The sequence below is a fragment of the Meles meles genome, chromosome 15, assembly GCF_922984935.1.
Source record: "Meles meles chromosome 15, mMelMel3.1 paternal haplotype, whole genome shotgun sequence".
NCBI classification, from domain to species: domain Eukaryota; kingdom Metazoa; phylum Chordata; class Mammalia; order Carnivora; family Mustelidae; genus Meles; species Meles meles.
Window position 1 is genome coordinate 61,912,684 of NC_060080.1, and position 13,798 is coordinate 61,926,481.

Sequence of the window (13,798 nt, forward strand, 5' to 3'; positions counted from 1 at the left end):
GGTGTTAACACAGCAGCTTATGTTCTAGGCCTACCTTGGATGTCTAGCCCTTACCTAACCAGCCCTGTGTTGCTTCTCTTGGTAAGACCTATAGCTTTGGGCCCTATGGGCAGAGAGGAGCCTACTTGACCCTGGTAGTACATGACAAACAACAGCTCAGAGCCTATTTCCCCAACGTGTTGACCTTGGCTTGCAAAAGGGATTTCTTAGAGGTGAAAGAAGAATGAAATTTTCCTTTCCTCACAGCTACACATCCTAGGAAAGAGGGCTAACTCTTCAGTGTCATTTCCTTAGGACTTTTCAAGCTTGTTCACCCTCCTCTTTCTAAAATCTACATGGGAGCTTTACATGCAGACTCTTTCCTTGGAAAAATGTGGCTGTCAGAATGGTGTTCACCCTCCTTCCACCTTTCCCATTTGTTCTTCCCAGCTATCTTGTTCTTCTCGTCTTGTGCTCTCCAAAGTGCCTGGACCATTGAGGAATAAATACAAACCTCATAGCTCATGCTGCAAACTGTAGTTTTAGAACAAGAATGTTCCTGTATGCTTCCTGTCCTAGCCCTACTCACTATACTGCACTTCTTATCCCTCCACAAACAGTAAGCCCTGTGTCCATCTTGTTTGTCTCCCCAGGATCTAACACAGTGCCTTGCACATGCCCACTGTAGATATTTGCTCCTAAGTAAATAAATCGGGGTGTGAGTCTGAATTCTAGTCTCCAAAATATGTGTTCAGAGATCTTACACGTTGCCAAACGCTAAGGACTGACCAGAGTTCTCCAAACATCCCAGCCCTTTTTTTTTTTTTAAATATTTTATTTATTTATTTGACAGAGAGAGAGAGGGAGAGATCACAAGTAGGCAGAGAGGCAGGAAGCGAAGGAGAGGAGGAAGCAGGCTCCCTGCTGAGCAGAGAGCCCGATGCAGGGCTCGATCCCAGGACCCTGGGATCATGACCTGAGCTGAAGGCAGAGGCTTAACCCACTGAGCCACCCAGGCACCCTGCATCCCAGCCTTTTTTAATCTCTTCTCTCAGAAGACTGGTCTTGCTTTCCCTGGGACGAGTTTGGACTGTCTTTGTGGTGGTTAAGAGACTCTGGAGTCAGACTGTCTGGTTCAAATCCTGGGCTTACCACCTACCATTGATGTGATCTTAGGCAAGTTACCTATCCTGTCTGTCTCATTTTCCTTGTAAGCAAAATGAGAATAATGAGCATACCTACCTCATAGTGTTAACATATATGAAACATTTATGATAATGCCCACCTCTGGTAATGTTTCCTATGGTGATGATGGTGAAATTGTCAGTTTTTTATCTAGGAAATTTGTCATATAACCCCTGCCCCCCCCCTTTTTTTTTCTTTCTTTAAGATTTGATCTATTCATTTGACAGACAGAGATCACAAGCAGGCAGAGAGGCAGGCAGAGAGAGAGAGAGGAGGAAGCAGGCTCCCTGCTGCGCAGAGAGCCCGATGCGGGCTCGATCCCAAGACCCTGAGGTCATGACCTGAGCCGAAGGCAGAGGCTTAACCCACTGGGCCACCCAGGTGCCCCCCCCCCTTTTAAAATGTCATTTCCCATTCTAATATTTGCAGCTTTTTTTTTTTTTTTGAGATTTTATTTATTTATTAGACGGATATCACAAGTAGGCAGAAAAGTAGGCAGAGAGAGAGGGGGAAGCAGGCTCCCCACAGAGCCCGATGTGGGACTCGATCCCAGGACCCTGGGATCATGACCTGAGCCGAAGGCAGAGGCTTTAACCCACTGAGCCACCCAGGCACCCTAATATTTGCAGCTTTTTAGGCTAGTGTGATCCATCTATCTTAGAATGAACACTAGTTTTGTTATGGTCCTAGCCTAGGTTTGTTTAACGTAAAAATTTACTTTTAAACCCTTCTTTTCCTCTCTTCTTCTTTTCATAGAGTTTAATTCTCAAATAAATGTTTTTGCTTTGTTTTGCTTTGAGGAAAAAAAGGAAAGGGGTTAAATTTCTAAAGGATTTAAAGGACAGATTTTTCACCATAAGCTTGTGGCCAGGCTTATAGTGGGTCCTTCCTCCAAATAGTGCTCTCTCCCTTTGGCTTTCCCACAGGATGGTGGCATAGGGTGACAGTTAAAGTCTGGCTTGGACACTACGAGCAGCTCTGCCATTCAATCATGGGATCTTGGGAAATGTACATATCGTTTTAGAAGCTTGGTGTTCTTTTATTTAATACCTACACCATAAGGTTATAATAAAGATGAAAGGAAATAATGTATGCAGAATTTTAGCTCAATGCCCAGCATAAAACAAGTACTCCATCAGTGGTGTTTCTTACTATCATTGCTACTTTTATTGGAGATTGGGATTAGAGGTGGGATGACTATCCCTTGGATTTTTCCTATAGATTGTTCAAGACAAATGAAGTCTCTACCGAGGGGTGGGAATGAAAGTCTTAGAGTTACTGTGTTACTGACTGCTTTTCTTTATCTGCTTTGCAAAGGTTTTAATTTTTCCTCCTCTGGAAGAGAAGATGTAGATGTGAGAACATTAGGAAATGGTAAGATTGCAACAGCATCTCTTGACTAGAACTAACTTTCAGACTATCACCCTTCTCAGACAGCAGGTTCGCTGTAGTTGCTTAGTTAAAACCAAAGTGGGCAGAGCCCAGAGCTTCTTCCATCGAGGAAGCTTTGTGGATTGTAGAGCTACCTTTATAAATTATACGATTATGTCTTAACAGGATTCATTTCTTAAGAGGCCATCCTTATTACATGCCTGTAGGTTCTAAGGGACTTTTATGTGCATTAACAAGGCGGTGCCTGAGTTTTTCCAAAAGTTCGCTTATTAATTGCTCCATTTGATAACATTTCAGCAGTACCAGTATAGCTTTCAAAATGCACATCTTCATTTAAAAAGTGATTCTGCTCTCTTAGCCTCCATTTCTCTCATTTTACATTGTTGCATTTTAAAAAAGATGATGAGAGTTAATCCTAAACTTGAGGTTAATAGTCCCTTCACCTTATGGAATCATAGCTTTTCCATTTCACTAGTGGATTAGGCTTAGGAGGATGGATTTCAGTTTGGTATACCTGGGCATTGCCATGTGTGATAATGTTACCTTAGTGTAACCAAGTCAATTAGCAGCTCTTCGGATTTTATTTTGTAATTAACAAGGCTTGTTCATGGACCTTTGGGAAAGTAGTCATTTTCACATACTGCCTTTACTGGGGTTTAGCAGCCCCCAAAAAGCCCCTTGATTCTTTCACACATCCTTCCCTCCCCCAGATGTAGTCATGTCACTAAACTTTCAGTCCTCTAGAGCTCAACTCGTTTTTTTCACACCTCCTAACCCTCTTGCATTAGCCCAAATGTTAACTCCATCAACACGTTTCTGTTTCATGACGGGGTGTGTGCTGCCAGGAAGGCCCTTTGCAATTGAGCTGGTGAATCCTCATAGAGTACATTTCACTTCACAAGAAATTAAGGAACTTCAGCAGGTAAACCACTTCATGACATGGAAATTGTCATGTTTCTGCAACTCTATAACTGGACTGGAATTGCTAATTGTTTCTCTTTTTCTGCTACTACAGAAAATTAATAACTCATCTAACAAAATCCAAGTCCGTGACTTGCAGCTTGTCACAAGGTAAGAGTGGACTCTCAGTAGATGATCTCAGAAGGGAAGTTCTGGTTGTAGATGATTTCTCTGTTAACAGAATTATCTCCAGAATATATAAGGAACTCTTACAACTCAATAATAAGAAAACAACACAATTAAAAATGAGGGAGATGGTTAAGTGGGCATTTCTCCAAAGAGGATATACAATTAATGAATGAATACATGAAAAAAAAATGCTCAGCATCATTTGCCATTGGGAAAAGACATCAAAACCTCAGTGATAGCTCACTGTATTCTCATTAGGATGGCTCTAATAAAAAAGACAGAAAAAAACAAATGTTGGCAAAGATGTGGAGAAATCGAAACCCTTGTATATTGCTGTGGGAGTGTATGTGTGGCCACTTTGAAAGACAGTTTGACAGTTTCTCAAAAGGTTAAACGTAGAGTTACCATTATGACCCAGCAATTCCACTTCTAGATATATACCCAAGAGAAATGAAAATGTACATCCACGTGAAGACTTCCACATGAATGTTCGCAGTAGCATTATCCATAATAGCAAAAAAGTAGAAACAGAGGCGCCTGGGTGGCTCAGTGGGTTAAAGCCTCTGCCTTTGGCTCAGGTCATGATCCCAGGGTCCTGGGATCAAGCCCCGCATCGGGCTCTCTGCTCAGCAGGGAGTCTGCTTCCCCCCTCTTTCTGCCTGCCTCTCTGCCCACTTGTGATCTTTCTCTGTCAAATAAATAAATAAAATCTTAAAAAAAAAAAAAAGAAGGAACAACCCAAATGTTCAAGGACAATATATGGTATCTCCATACAGTGGAATGTTATCCAATAATAAAAAGGAAAAAAGTCCTGATACATTCTCCAACATGGATGAACCTTGAAAACATTATGAAGTGAAAGAAGCCAGATACCACATACCACATATTGTATGATTCTATTTTATATGAGATATTCAGAGTAGGGAATCTATAGAGATAAAAAGTCAATTAGTGGTTGTCAAAGGCTGGGGGAAGTAGGGCATGGGAAATGACTGCAAATAGGTATGGAGTTTCTTTTTTGGGGTGATGAAGTATTCTAAAATTAGATTGTGGTGACGGCTACACAACTCTGTAAACATGCTAGAAATCACTGAATCGTATAGTTAAAATGGGAATTGTATGTAAGTCTTATCTCAATAAAGCTATTTTTAGAGAAAGGGAAGTTTGGGGCAAGTCTTGTGTGTATTCTGTGTATTTAGACAAACTTCGCTTTTTTGTTTGTTTGTTTGTTTAGAGAGGCAATAGGACATATGAAAGAAGGTGAAGAAGAAAAGACCAAGTCCTATAGTGCCTTAATATGGACAAATAACGCCATACAGAAGAAAGACATTGAATTCCTAAATGACATAAAGGTAGTTAAGTGCTCTCTTTCTCATTTTTCAATTGCTTTTAAAAGAGTCCTTTCACTTTTAGTTTATTACTAGCAAGTCATAGGCTTTGGGGAATGTGGATCTTGCTTGCCATTTACTGGTTGAATGATGGGGCAATTCATTGGGCCTGTTTGAGAGACAGCATGCCAGTGATGAAGAGACTGTCTCTGAGCACAGATCGCTAGGGTGCAAATCCTGCATCTGCCTTTCATAGTTGTGTGACTTTGGACAAGTTGCTTATCCTCTTTATGCTTCAGTATTTTCATCTATATTATTAGTTAGAAGAATGAAATTAGTTTAGTCATATGAAGCACTTAGAACAGTATCTGGTACGTAGAAATCCTCAGTAATCTGGTTATTATATTTGGCCTTCTGTAAAAGGGAAATACAAAATAGAATTGATCTAATAGAATTGATGCTAAGATTAAGTGCATAAATAAAACATGTTGGATTTTTAAGAAGGATAGTATATGAGTATATGAGCAGCACCGATATTTTGGCACCTGCTAGGTTTCCCCTCCCATGAGCATATCACTGTAGAGGGTCTGCCTATTTATTTGCATATTTCTTCCCACCTGTCCCCACCTCTTCCTGTAAAGATAATTTACTCTCAAATGCAAGGAATGAGCCTAAATGAGCACAGAGATGTGTACAGTTATCACAACATTGTTTAAATGGGCGATATTTTACAATAATCTAGGTGATCTACTAAAGGAGAATGGCTTAATCTTACGGTTTATCTGTGTGATGAGCTATTAATGCTAGCCAGTTGTTAGAAATTATGTAGTAGCTGACTATTTATTGACAAAGGAAAATGGTCCTGGTAGATGCTAAGGGGGAAGAAAACAAGCTATAAAGAGTACATAGAGGGTGATACGCTGTGATGTGTACACATATGTATGACCACGTAGAAAACAAATTGTGTGGCAAAAGATACCATAAATGGGATTTATACTTAAGAAAAATACAAACACCCAATACAGAAATGTAGACAAAGGATATGAACAAGCAGCTGAAAATGAGCAACACCAAATGCCAAGAATCATCTGAAAAGATGTTCCACTTCTGGATTGAAGTAACAATAAGACCTCACTTAGTCCTCTGAAACTAACAACACCTTATGGGTGGCATGGAGGAGAAAGCTAGTTGTATACTTAGTAGAAATGTAAAGTGTTTAGCATTTTTGGAAAACAATGTAGCGATGACTGAAAACTAAAAATATACTGGTCTTCTACCCAACACTTTTACTACTGGCAATCTGTCCTGAAGAAATAAAACTCCGGTGCTTAAGGATATGTGTGCAAAGATGTTTGCTTTATTCAAAGTGGCAAAATCAACAACACAACTAGAAACAAAGTGAATTTCCTTCAAAAAGGAAAGGGAAGAATAAGCTGGAATATTATAAAGCCATTTAAAAAAAACACACAACAGCATGTGCTCTCATGTAGTTTATGTTATTGTATGTATATATACCTAAATTGTTGTAAAAAAGGATAGAGGTAGGTCTATGTCTATGACTTAGAGAAACACCCAAGACATTATGAGAAAGAAAGTGAAGTGCAGAATCATGGTTATAGTGTAAGTGTTTTGGTGAACGCACACAAATCATCTACCCGCTTAGACAAGTTCATCTCTAACCTGGAGAGTGGACTAGATCACCCCCAGAGGGCCTCCAGGTCTCAGGTTCTGTGATTCTATATCAAAAACTGTTGGCTTTTTTTTTTTTTAAAGATTTTATTTATTTATTTGACAGAGAGAGATCACAAGTAGACAGAAAGGCAGACAGAGAGGCACAGAGAGAGAGGAAAGGAAGCAGGCTCCCTGCCGAGCAGAGAGCCTGATGCAGGGCTCGATCCCAGGACCCTGAGATCATGACCTAAGCCGAAGGCAGCGGCTTAACCCACTGAGCCACCCAGGCGCCCCAAACTGTTGGCTTTTCGTCCATTATCTGGGGCCTTTAGGATGATAGTTTAACTCTAGACAGATATGTTTAAGGTTGCAAAACAAATTTCTAAATCTCTATTCCATCATGTGTACAAGTCAGTCAGAATGCTGAGGGGAAAATTAACTCATTTAAAAAATAGATTCATGGGCACCTGTGTGGCTCAGTCAGTATAGCATGTTACTCTTGATCTTGGGGTCATGAGTTCAAGCCCCACACTGGGTGTGGAGCCTACTTAAAAAAAAAAAAAAGATTCATTATTTGGAGGTAGCCCAATTCAGAGCTAATTCAGAAATAATGCTGAATAATGCTGAAAGATGATTTTTGGAGGTTCAGAGTAAACATTGAAAGGGTCTCTTTTAATGGTTCACAGCCCAAATAGACTGATGGGACTAGCTGATTTCTGATTTTTTGTTTTGGGGTTACGACTATTTTCAAATATTCCTATTGTCATCAAAAATACAAAAAACTGAGTTACTGTTTCATGTTGTGAGTCACTTCAAACTTACTATTTGTCTCTTCTTTTTTAAGGGCAACCTACTTGTAAGGAAAAAACAAAACAAAACAACTTTTGTGTATATGTGTTTCTGAAAATTCAGCAGAAAGTGGCCAGCAGAGTGCAATGTTAGAGGTTCCTTTTTATCTACTGAAAATAGACAGACACAAAACACACAAAGGAGTGTGTGATTGATCAAGTGTTATGTTGGAAGCCCAGCTCAGTTAGTACTTCCATTGACTAGTTCATGGTTCGCAGGCCTGGGAGTGAGTAGCAAGAAAGGAGACAGGGAGAAGAGCACTCCTTAGTCATCCATTTAAAACCGGCTGTTTCTGTACAGATTCCTTAACAGTTCAGCCTTGTCCTTTTTTTTTGTCTTTTTGGCTGGAGAAATGTCAGACCTTATGGAGACAGCCTGTATCGGCAGAACAAAATGCTTCTAAATTTGAAGCCTTAGAGAATCATAAAACCCACGAGTTAGGAGGGGTTGTTGACTCACTGCTATGATCAAAACAGTCACACCATTTCAAGTATAGTCTTTGTCAGAACTTGCTCTTTCTTTCTTGGTGGAGAACTGGATAGAGGGAAGATAGACAGAAATCCTTCTCTGCTTAGCGTGGTTTCAGGCACTCCCAAATCATGCAAATTGGGAAGGAGTTGTTCCAACAAGAAACGGCAGAATATTCAAAGTTCTTATGAACCTACATTTCTTGTTATGCCCAATATGTATTTTTAAAACTTGGAATTAGTTGACCTTCTGCAATATTAATCTCTGTTTCTTAATTATATATCTTGTGACAAAGGAAATCTCTAATTATAAGAAAAATAAACCCATGCCCCTAAAAAATCTGAATTGTAAAAAAGACATGCAGTATGATTATTCTAAAGTAACTTGAACTGGCTTACAAATACTGAGAGGTCCTGGTTTATTGTACACACTTCTTTGTAATTCTTTGTAATTATTATATTGAATTGAATTGTAATTCTTTGTAATTTTTATGTTGAAACATTACCCTAAACAGTGATGCAATTGTTAATTTTCTAGATATTTCTTTTCATATAACAACAACAACAACAAAATAACCTTGTAAGTAGGTGCATGGTTGTCCTTAAAACATGCACACTGCCCATACACACCAGTGATGCTGAGGTCTCACCTTCTACAAACAGCCATTTCTCACCTCAGCTGCTAGGTCATCTGTTGGGTTGAGGGGAGAGGAAGGTAAGAATAGGTCTTCTAGAAGAACTCTGTTAAAAGTGAAGGACAGGCTAGAACTCCAGGGTCCTACTCAATTTAATTAATTAAATATTAGCGCAAAAGAGACCCTGGGGATCATCTACCTCAAAGTCTTTTTAAAAATGGCAAACTGGGGCCCAGTAAGTGAGTAACTATGGACGACGTTATGAGAAGTTCCACAGAGCCTGAACCTTGGGGAATACTATTTAGTATTCCCCATTACTATTATACTACTATTATACTGTTATCAGGGTTATGGATATTATACTACTATACTACTACTATTACTATTATACTACTATTACAATACTATTAGTATCTACCCTGACAGTGATAGATGAGGTCCTCCAAAGAAAACATCTGTGGTGGGCCATGGATGACAGAGGTGTTGAGACAGGCTTTCCTGGGCAGCAAAGCTGACTCCATGATTGTGTAGCACATCCTCCTCTAGGACTTAAAGATCGACCAGAAAACACCTCTGCGGGTCCTTCACCGGAGGCCCCTGGCTGTGAGAACTCGCATCATTCACTCCATGGAGTCACGCTATGTGGATGAACATCATTTCCGCCTCTATCTGAAGACTCAAGCTGGAACGTATCCTTTTGCCTTCCACATAGCAATACTCTAACCAGAACCCTGTTGGAAGAGTTCAGGCTGCCCTAGAAAATAGCTGCAACTTGATCTAGGAACGATTAGGGTAAGGATTAGGTTGGGGAAGAATCCTTTTTTTGGGGGTGGGGAAGGAGGGTTCCCAACTAATTTGTATCTTTCAAAACGACATTTTAAACCACGAGGCAGCAGCCAATAGAGCATGAACTTTAAAATAGTGTGTCACACAATGCTGACTGTAGAGTGAATACTCAGGAAACAGTTCTGATTGATTCATTTGTTGATTTGTCTCTATGCATTTTGCAAGTCAGATTTTCATAACCACATTTGGGTCCTTTCAGCATTTCGAGCATTTGCCCCAAATCACTAAACACTGATAATAGGTGGGAGTGGCCCTACTTTACATACTGATCTTCACTTCCTTATGGCCACTGGCCCTAAACAAGAGAATAGTCCAAAAATGATCACTTGTTCATATGGTTCATATGGTTTGTGTTTACCTGTTTTGTGTGGTTTTTTATCCAGTCTGAGTTTTTAGTTAAAATACATTAGGGAGTTGCCATCCATATTCGTCCACATTTCATCAAAGAAATCACATCAAAGAAAATCTTTTTACCTAACTCCAGCTTTTATTTTAGAGTGCTAGGTGAAGTACAGGGGTCTTTTGAAGAAACTAATGTCTTGATTTCAATCTTATTAAAACATTTTTAGGACCAGGCATGTATATGTTACTTATGGGCTTAGCCAAGAAAAACTGTCTGCTAAAGCTTTAGATACCATGTGGTTATACACAAAAGTATGCGAATATTTCCACATATATTGCTCGGTATGCTGAACTAGTTCATTTGACTTACACCTCATCCTTCTGGATATGAATAAGAACCATTCTGGCCCTTTTAACTGGTTGTTCTGGGGCTTTTTGGTCATCTCCTCTCGTCATTGCTACTCGGAAGTAGCATTCTTTTTTTTTTTTTTTTTTTTAAAGATTTTATTTATTTACTTGACAGATAGAGATCACAAGTAGGGAGAGAGGCAGGCAGACAGAGAGAGAGGAGGAAGCAGGCTCCCTGCCAAGCATAGAGCCCGATGCGGGGCTCGATCCTAGGACACTGGGATCATGACCTGAGCGAAAGGCAGAGGCTTTAACCCACTGAGCTACCCAGGCGCCCCTGGAAGTAGCATTCTTGAAAGAGAAAAAGGATGACAAATGTTGAATAAGTATGAGTTCAGCAAAGAAAGCAGTTACTAGATAATTACATGTCTTACGCTTGAGTGAAGACATTTGGTAAAAGTAGAGTGAATACACTTTCAGAAAGTGAGGAGGACATAATATCAGCATATTCATGGTATAAGTTTTTTATTTGTCATCTGAGAATCAACTTATTTTTCCTATTTGAATTATATTAAATTTTTATACTCAGTGCCAGTTTATAGAACACAACATAATACTGAACGGGTTTTTACTAAATGCTAGCAAAATTGTATCTCTCAGATAACAATTTTCAAGGCCGTAGTAGAGTCCTGTCTAAGGAATGTTAATGTAATCGTAATAAGTAATTCCAGGATTGGCCATTGATATCAAAATTTGAAGACTTATGAGGGAAACACGAAATCATCCCTTTCAAAAAAACTTAATTCTCTTGCTAACCATGTAAGAATGCAAACAGCTAAAACTTAGGCCCCTTGATAATCCTTCTGAAAGGCCTTTATCAACAACTAAATTGATATTCTCATTGTCCCTCCCATCCTACTGGTATTGTGTCACTGGGTCACATTACCAGGAAAACCATCATTGGAGTCACTGTGCGTGACCCTGTGGAAACTGCTCTTCTGGCAGATGCCAGCTGGTGTTATTGAAAAATGGGACCCAAAAGATGACAAAATGTAATCTGTGGCAAAGAAAAAATAGCAAAGGTTGTTTTGTTTTGTTTAGCATTGAAGTACAGTTCGTTTTAAAAATCCATATCCAGGGTTGCCTGGTTGGTTCAGGCAGTAGAGCATGGGACTCTTTTTTTTTTTTTTTTAAATTTTAAAAAAAATTTATGTATTTATTTGACAGATAGCGATCACAAGTCGGCAGAGAGGCAGGCAGAGAGAGAGGCGGAAGCAGGCTCCCTGCTGAGCAGAGAGCCAGATGTGAGGTTCCATCCCAGGACCCTGGGATCATGGCCTGAGCCGAAAGCAGAGGCTTTAACCCACTGAGCCACTCAGGCACCCCAGGACTCTTGATCTCAGGGTTATGGATTTGAGCCCCACGTTGGGTATAGAGATTACTTAAAAAAAAAAAAAATCATTTCTTATCTCAATGTTTTATTTAAATTCTAGTTAGTTTAAAAAAAAAAAAACAAACTTAAAAAAAAATCCATATCCAAACCTTGGCACTTGGAGATGAGCTAAAGGAAAAAGAAAGGCGTGACTTTGGTAAGTTTGATGTAAACACAGGTGCCAAGTCCTGCTGTTAGCTACCAGGCTGGTAGGAACCAGTCTGCCAAAGCTTATTTTCTAAGATGCACATCATGGGTCACAGCTCAGAAATAACCTCTCCCTTGTAACATTTCTGCTTTCGTCTGTCATTTCCCTTTCACCTATCAAATCTCACCAGTTAGCTAGCATAGCTATCTCCATTGTTTCCTTAAACAAAGCCCAGCTACATTAAAGAGTTTGTCCATGGAGACTTTGGGAGAACCAAGCCAAACATTGGCTCTCTAATGAATGTGACTGCAGACATTCTTGAGCTGGATGTTGAGGTAAAGCATTTTATTGTGGAAGTAGCTGTTTGTACATTGAATTCAGCCAAGGTTATGCTTTTGGGGGGGTGGGCATTAAGCCAAATAGGTATCTATCTCCACTCATCTTAATGGGTATTTGAAAATGGTCAAAATCTCACAGTAGCATTGTATTGCAGGAAGGGACCATCTTTGGAATTTTTATCTTCTTAAAAAATACAAGATCTCATTGATGATCCTTGGAAATATATAGCTAATTTACATGGGGCATGAGATCTTAAACCCTTAAGTGGGTCAAGAAAGTGAAACTTAAGAACCTTCATATGTCCTTTGGACTCTACGGAGTTCATTCCCAGAACTGTTTTGTTTTACCAAAAATTTAAGGCAGGCTACTCAGAAACATACATTCAGGACAGGGATAGAAAATGGGATCAGCCGATGTTTACTGGAACAATGAAAAAAATAAAATTAAATTTAAAAAAAAAGATTTTAAGCAGAGGACATGGGGGGGTGGGTAGGTGATCCTGGTGGTGGATATTAAAGAGGGCATGTATTGCATGGAGCACTGGGTGTGGTGCATAAACAAGAATCTTGGAACACTGAAAATAAAATAAAATAAAATGGAAAAAAAAAATAAACACACACACACACACACAAAATAGTTCTATAAGGGACCCCTATGATGTGGTATAAATTTTCTGCTCCTAGGGTCTGAATTAAAACAAGGTTAAATTCTTAAGTATTTGAAAGAGTGGATTTAATAGGTCCTTCTGGCAATTCTCCATAAATATATTTTCTCATTTGACCATCAATAGGTACTGAGTCACAACTTGTGCTCCTTGATGAATATCTGATGAAGAATGGGGTCCCTCTCCCACGCCTCCCCCTGCATAAAGAAAATATTAGGAGGCTAGTGTTTTGCACTTGGGATGATCAGTTATCAAAAGAAGTGGGTTTAGTGACCTCGTGGGCAAACAGCTATGGTAATCCCATGATCACTGGTGCATCATCGGCTTACTGGCAATTTTCGAGTGCTTTCAGATTAGATTTTACACAGCTCCTGCATTCAGCCATTGATAGCACCTTCAAGGTTGCAGGGAGCATTCTCAGAGGGACTGTTATTTTGAAGATAGCCTTCTGTTAAAGTAAATCTCAACTTCATTCATCTTTCTTAATTCGTAGAACAATTTAGCAATGTTAGAGTCACAGGCCAGTGTTCCTCATCCATGTTTGTTCATTAAAAACACCCATAGAGCTTTACAAACCTTCCCTGCTTTCAACACTAAAAAGACTGACCTGAAATGTTTAGTTTTCAGGCATGAGAAACAACCCATTAGCTTATATATGGGTGTTCAGTATGTGGCTGTGTTCTGAAATAAAACCAAAATATCTTCTTGGATTTCTGAAAGATATGCATAGACACATACAACAGTTATTTGGGCTTTTCTAATAAAATTTCCTGATTCTGGCAGTGACTCGTAGATTGATTTTAAAAATCACTTGTGGTAAAGCATTTTGAGTTTAACAAGACATGGGTACAGTGGACTTTTTAAAACTTCTCAAATTGGGCCTTCTACGGTGGTTCAAGTACTTCTAAAACCTAGGATGTGATTGTTGTATGTGGAGGAAAAAAATAGTCTGCTACTGTAGTTTCATTATGACTGAAATCAAGGCTTTGTTCTAGAAGAGCCAGACAAAGTGAGTAGAGATAGATAAATCTGATTTTAAAAGAAACAAGAGTTCTGAAATGATATACAATGATCATTTATCCTT

General features: G+C 39.3%; 1 protein-coding gene across 7 annotated transcripts in view; it reads left to right on the top strand.

Moving 5' to 3' along the window:
• The window catches only part of PUS10 (pseudouridine synthase 10), a 75,104-nt gene that overhangs the window by 59,255 nt on the left and 2,051 nt on the right, over positions 1-13,798 (top strand). For 4 of the 7 annotated variants that reach the window (XM_045979527.1, XM_045979529.1, XM_045979528.1 and 1 more), the window contains 6 exons: positions 2,482-2,538; positions 3,402-3,478; positions 3,572-3,627; positions 4,880-4,997; positions 9,142-9,284; positions 11,947-12,446. In XM_045979527.1, the coding sequence (XP_045835483.1) occupies positions 2,482-2,538; positions 3,402-3,478; positions 3,572-3,627; positions 4,880-4,997; positions 9,142-9,284; positions 11,947-12,157 (662 nt within the window). In that variant the 3' untranslated portion in view covers positions 12,158-12,446. Of the gene's footprint in view, positions 1-2,481; positions 2,539-3,401; positions 3,479-3,571; positions 3,628-4,879; positions 4,998-9,141; positions 9,285-11,946; positions 12,447-13,798 lie in introns of those variants that run through there. The other 3 variants (XM_045979533.1, XM_045979535.1, XM_045979534.1) reach the window with 2 other exon arrangements.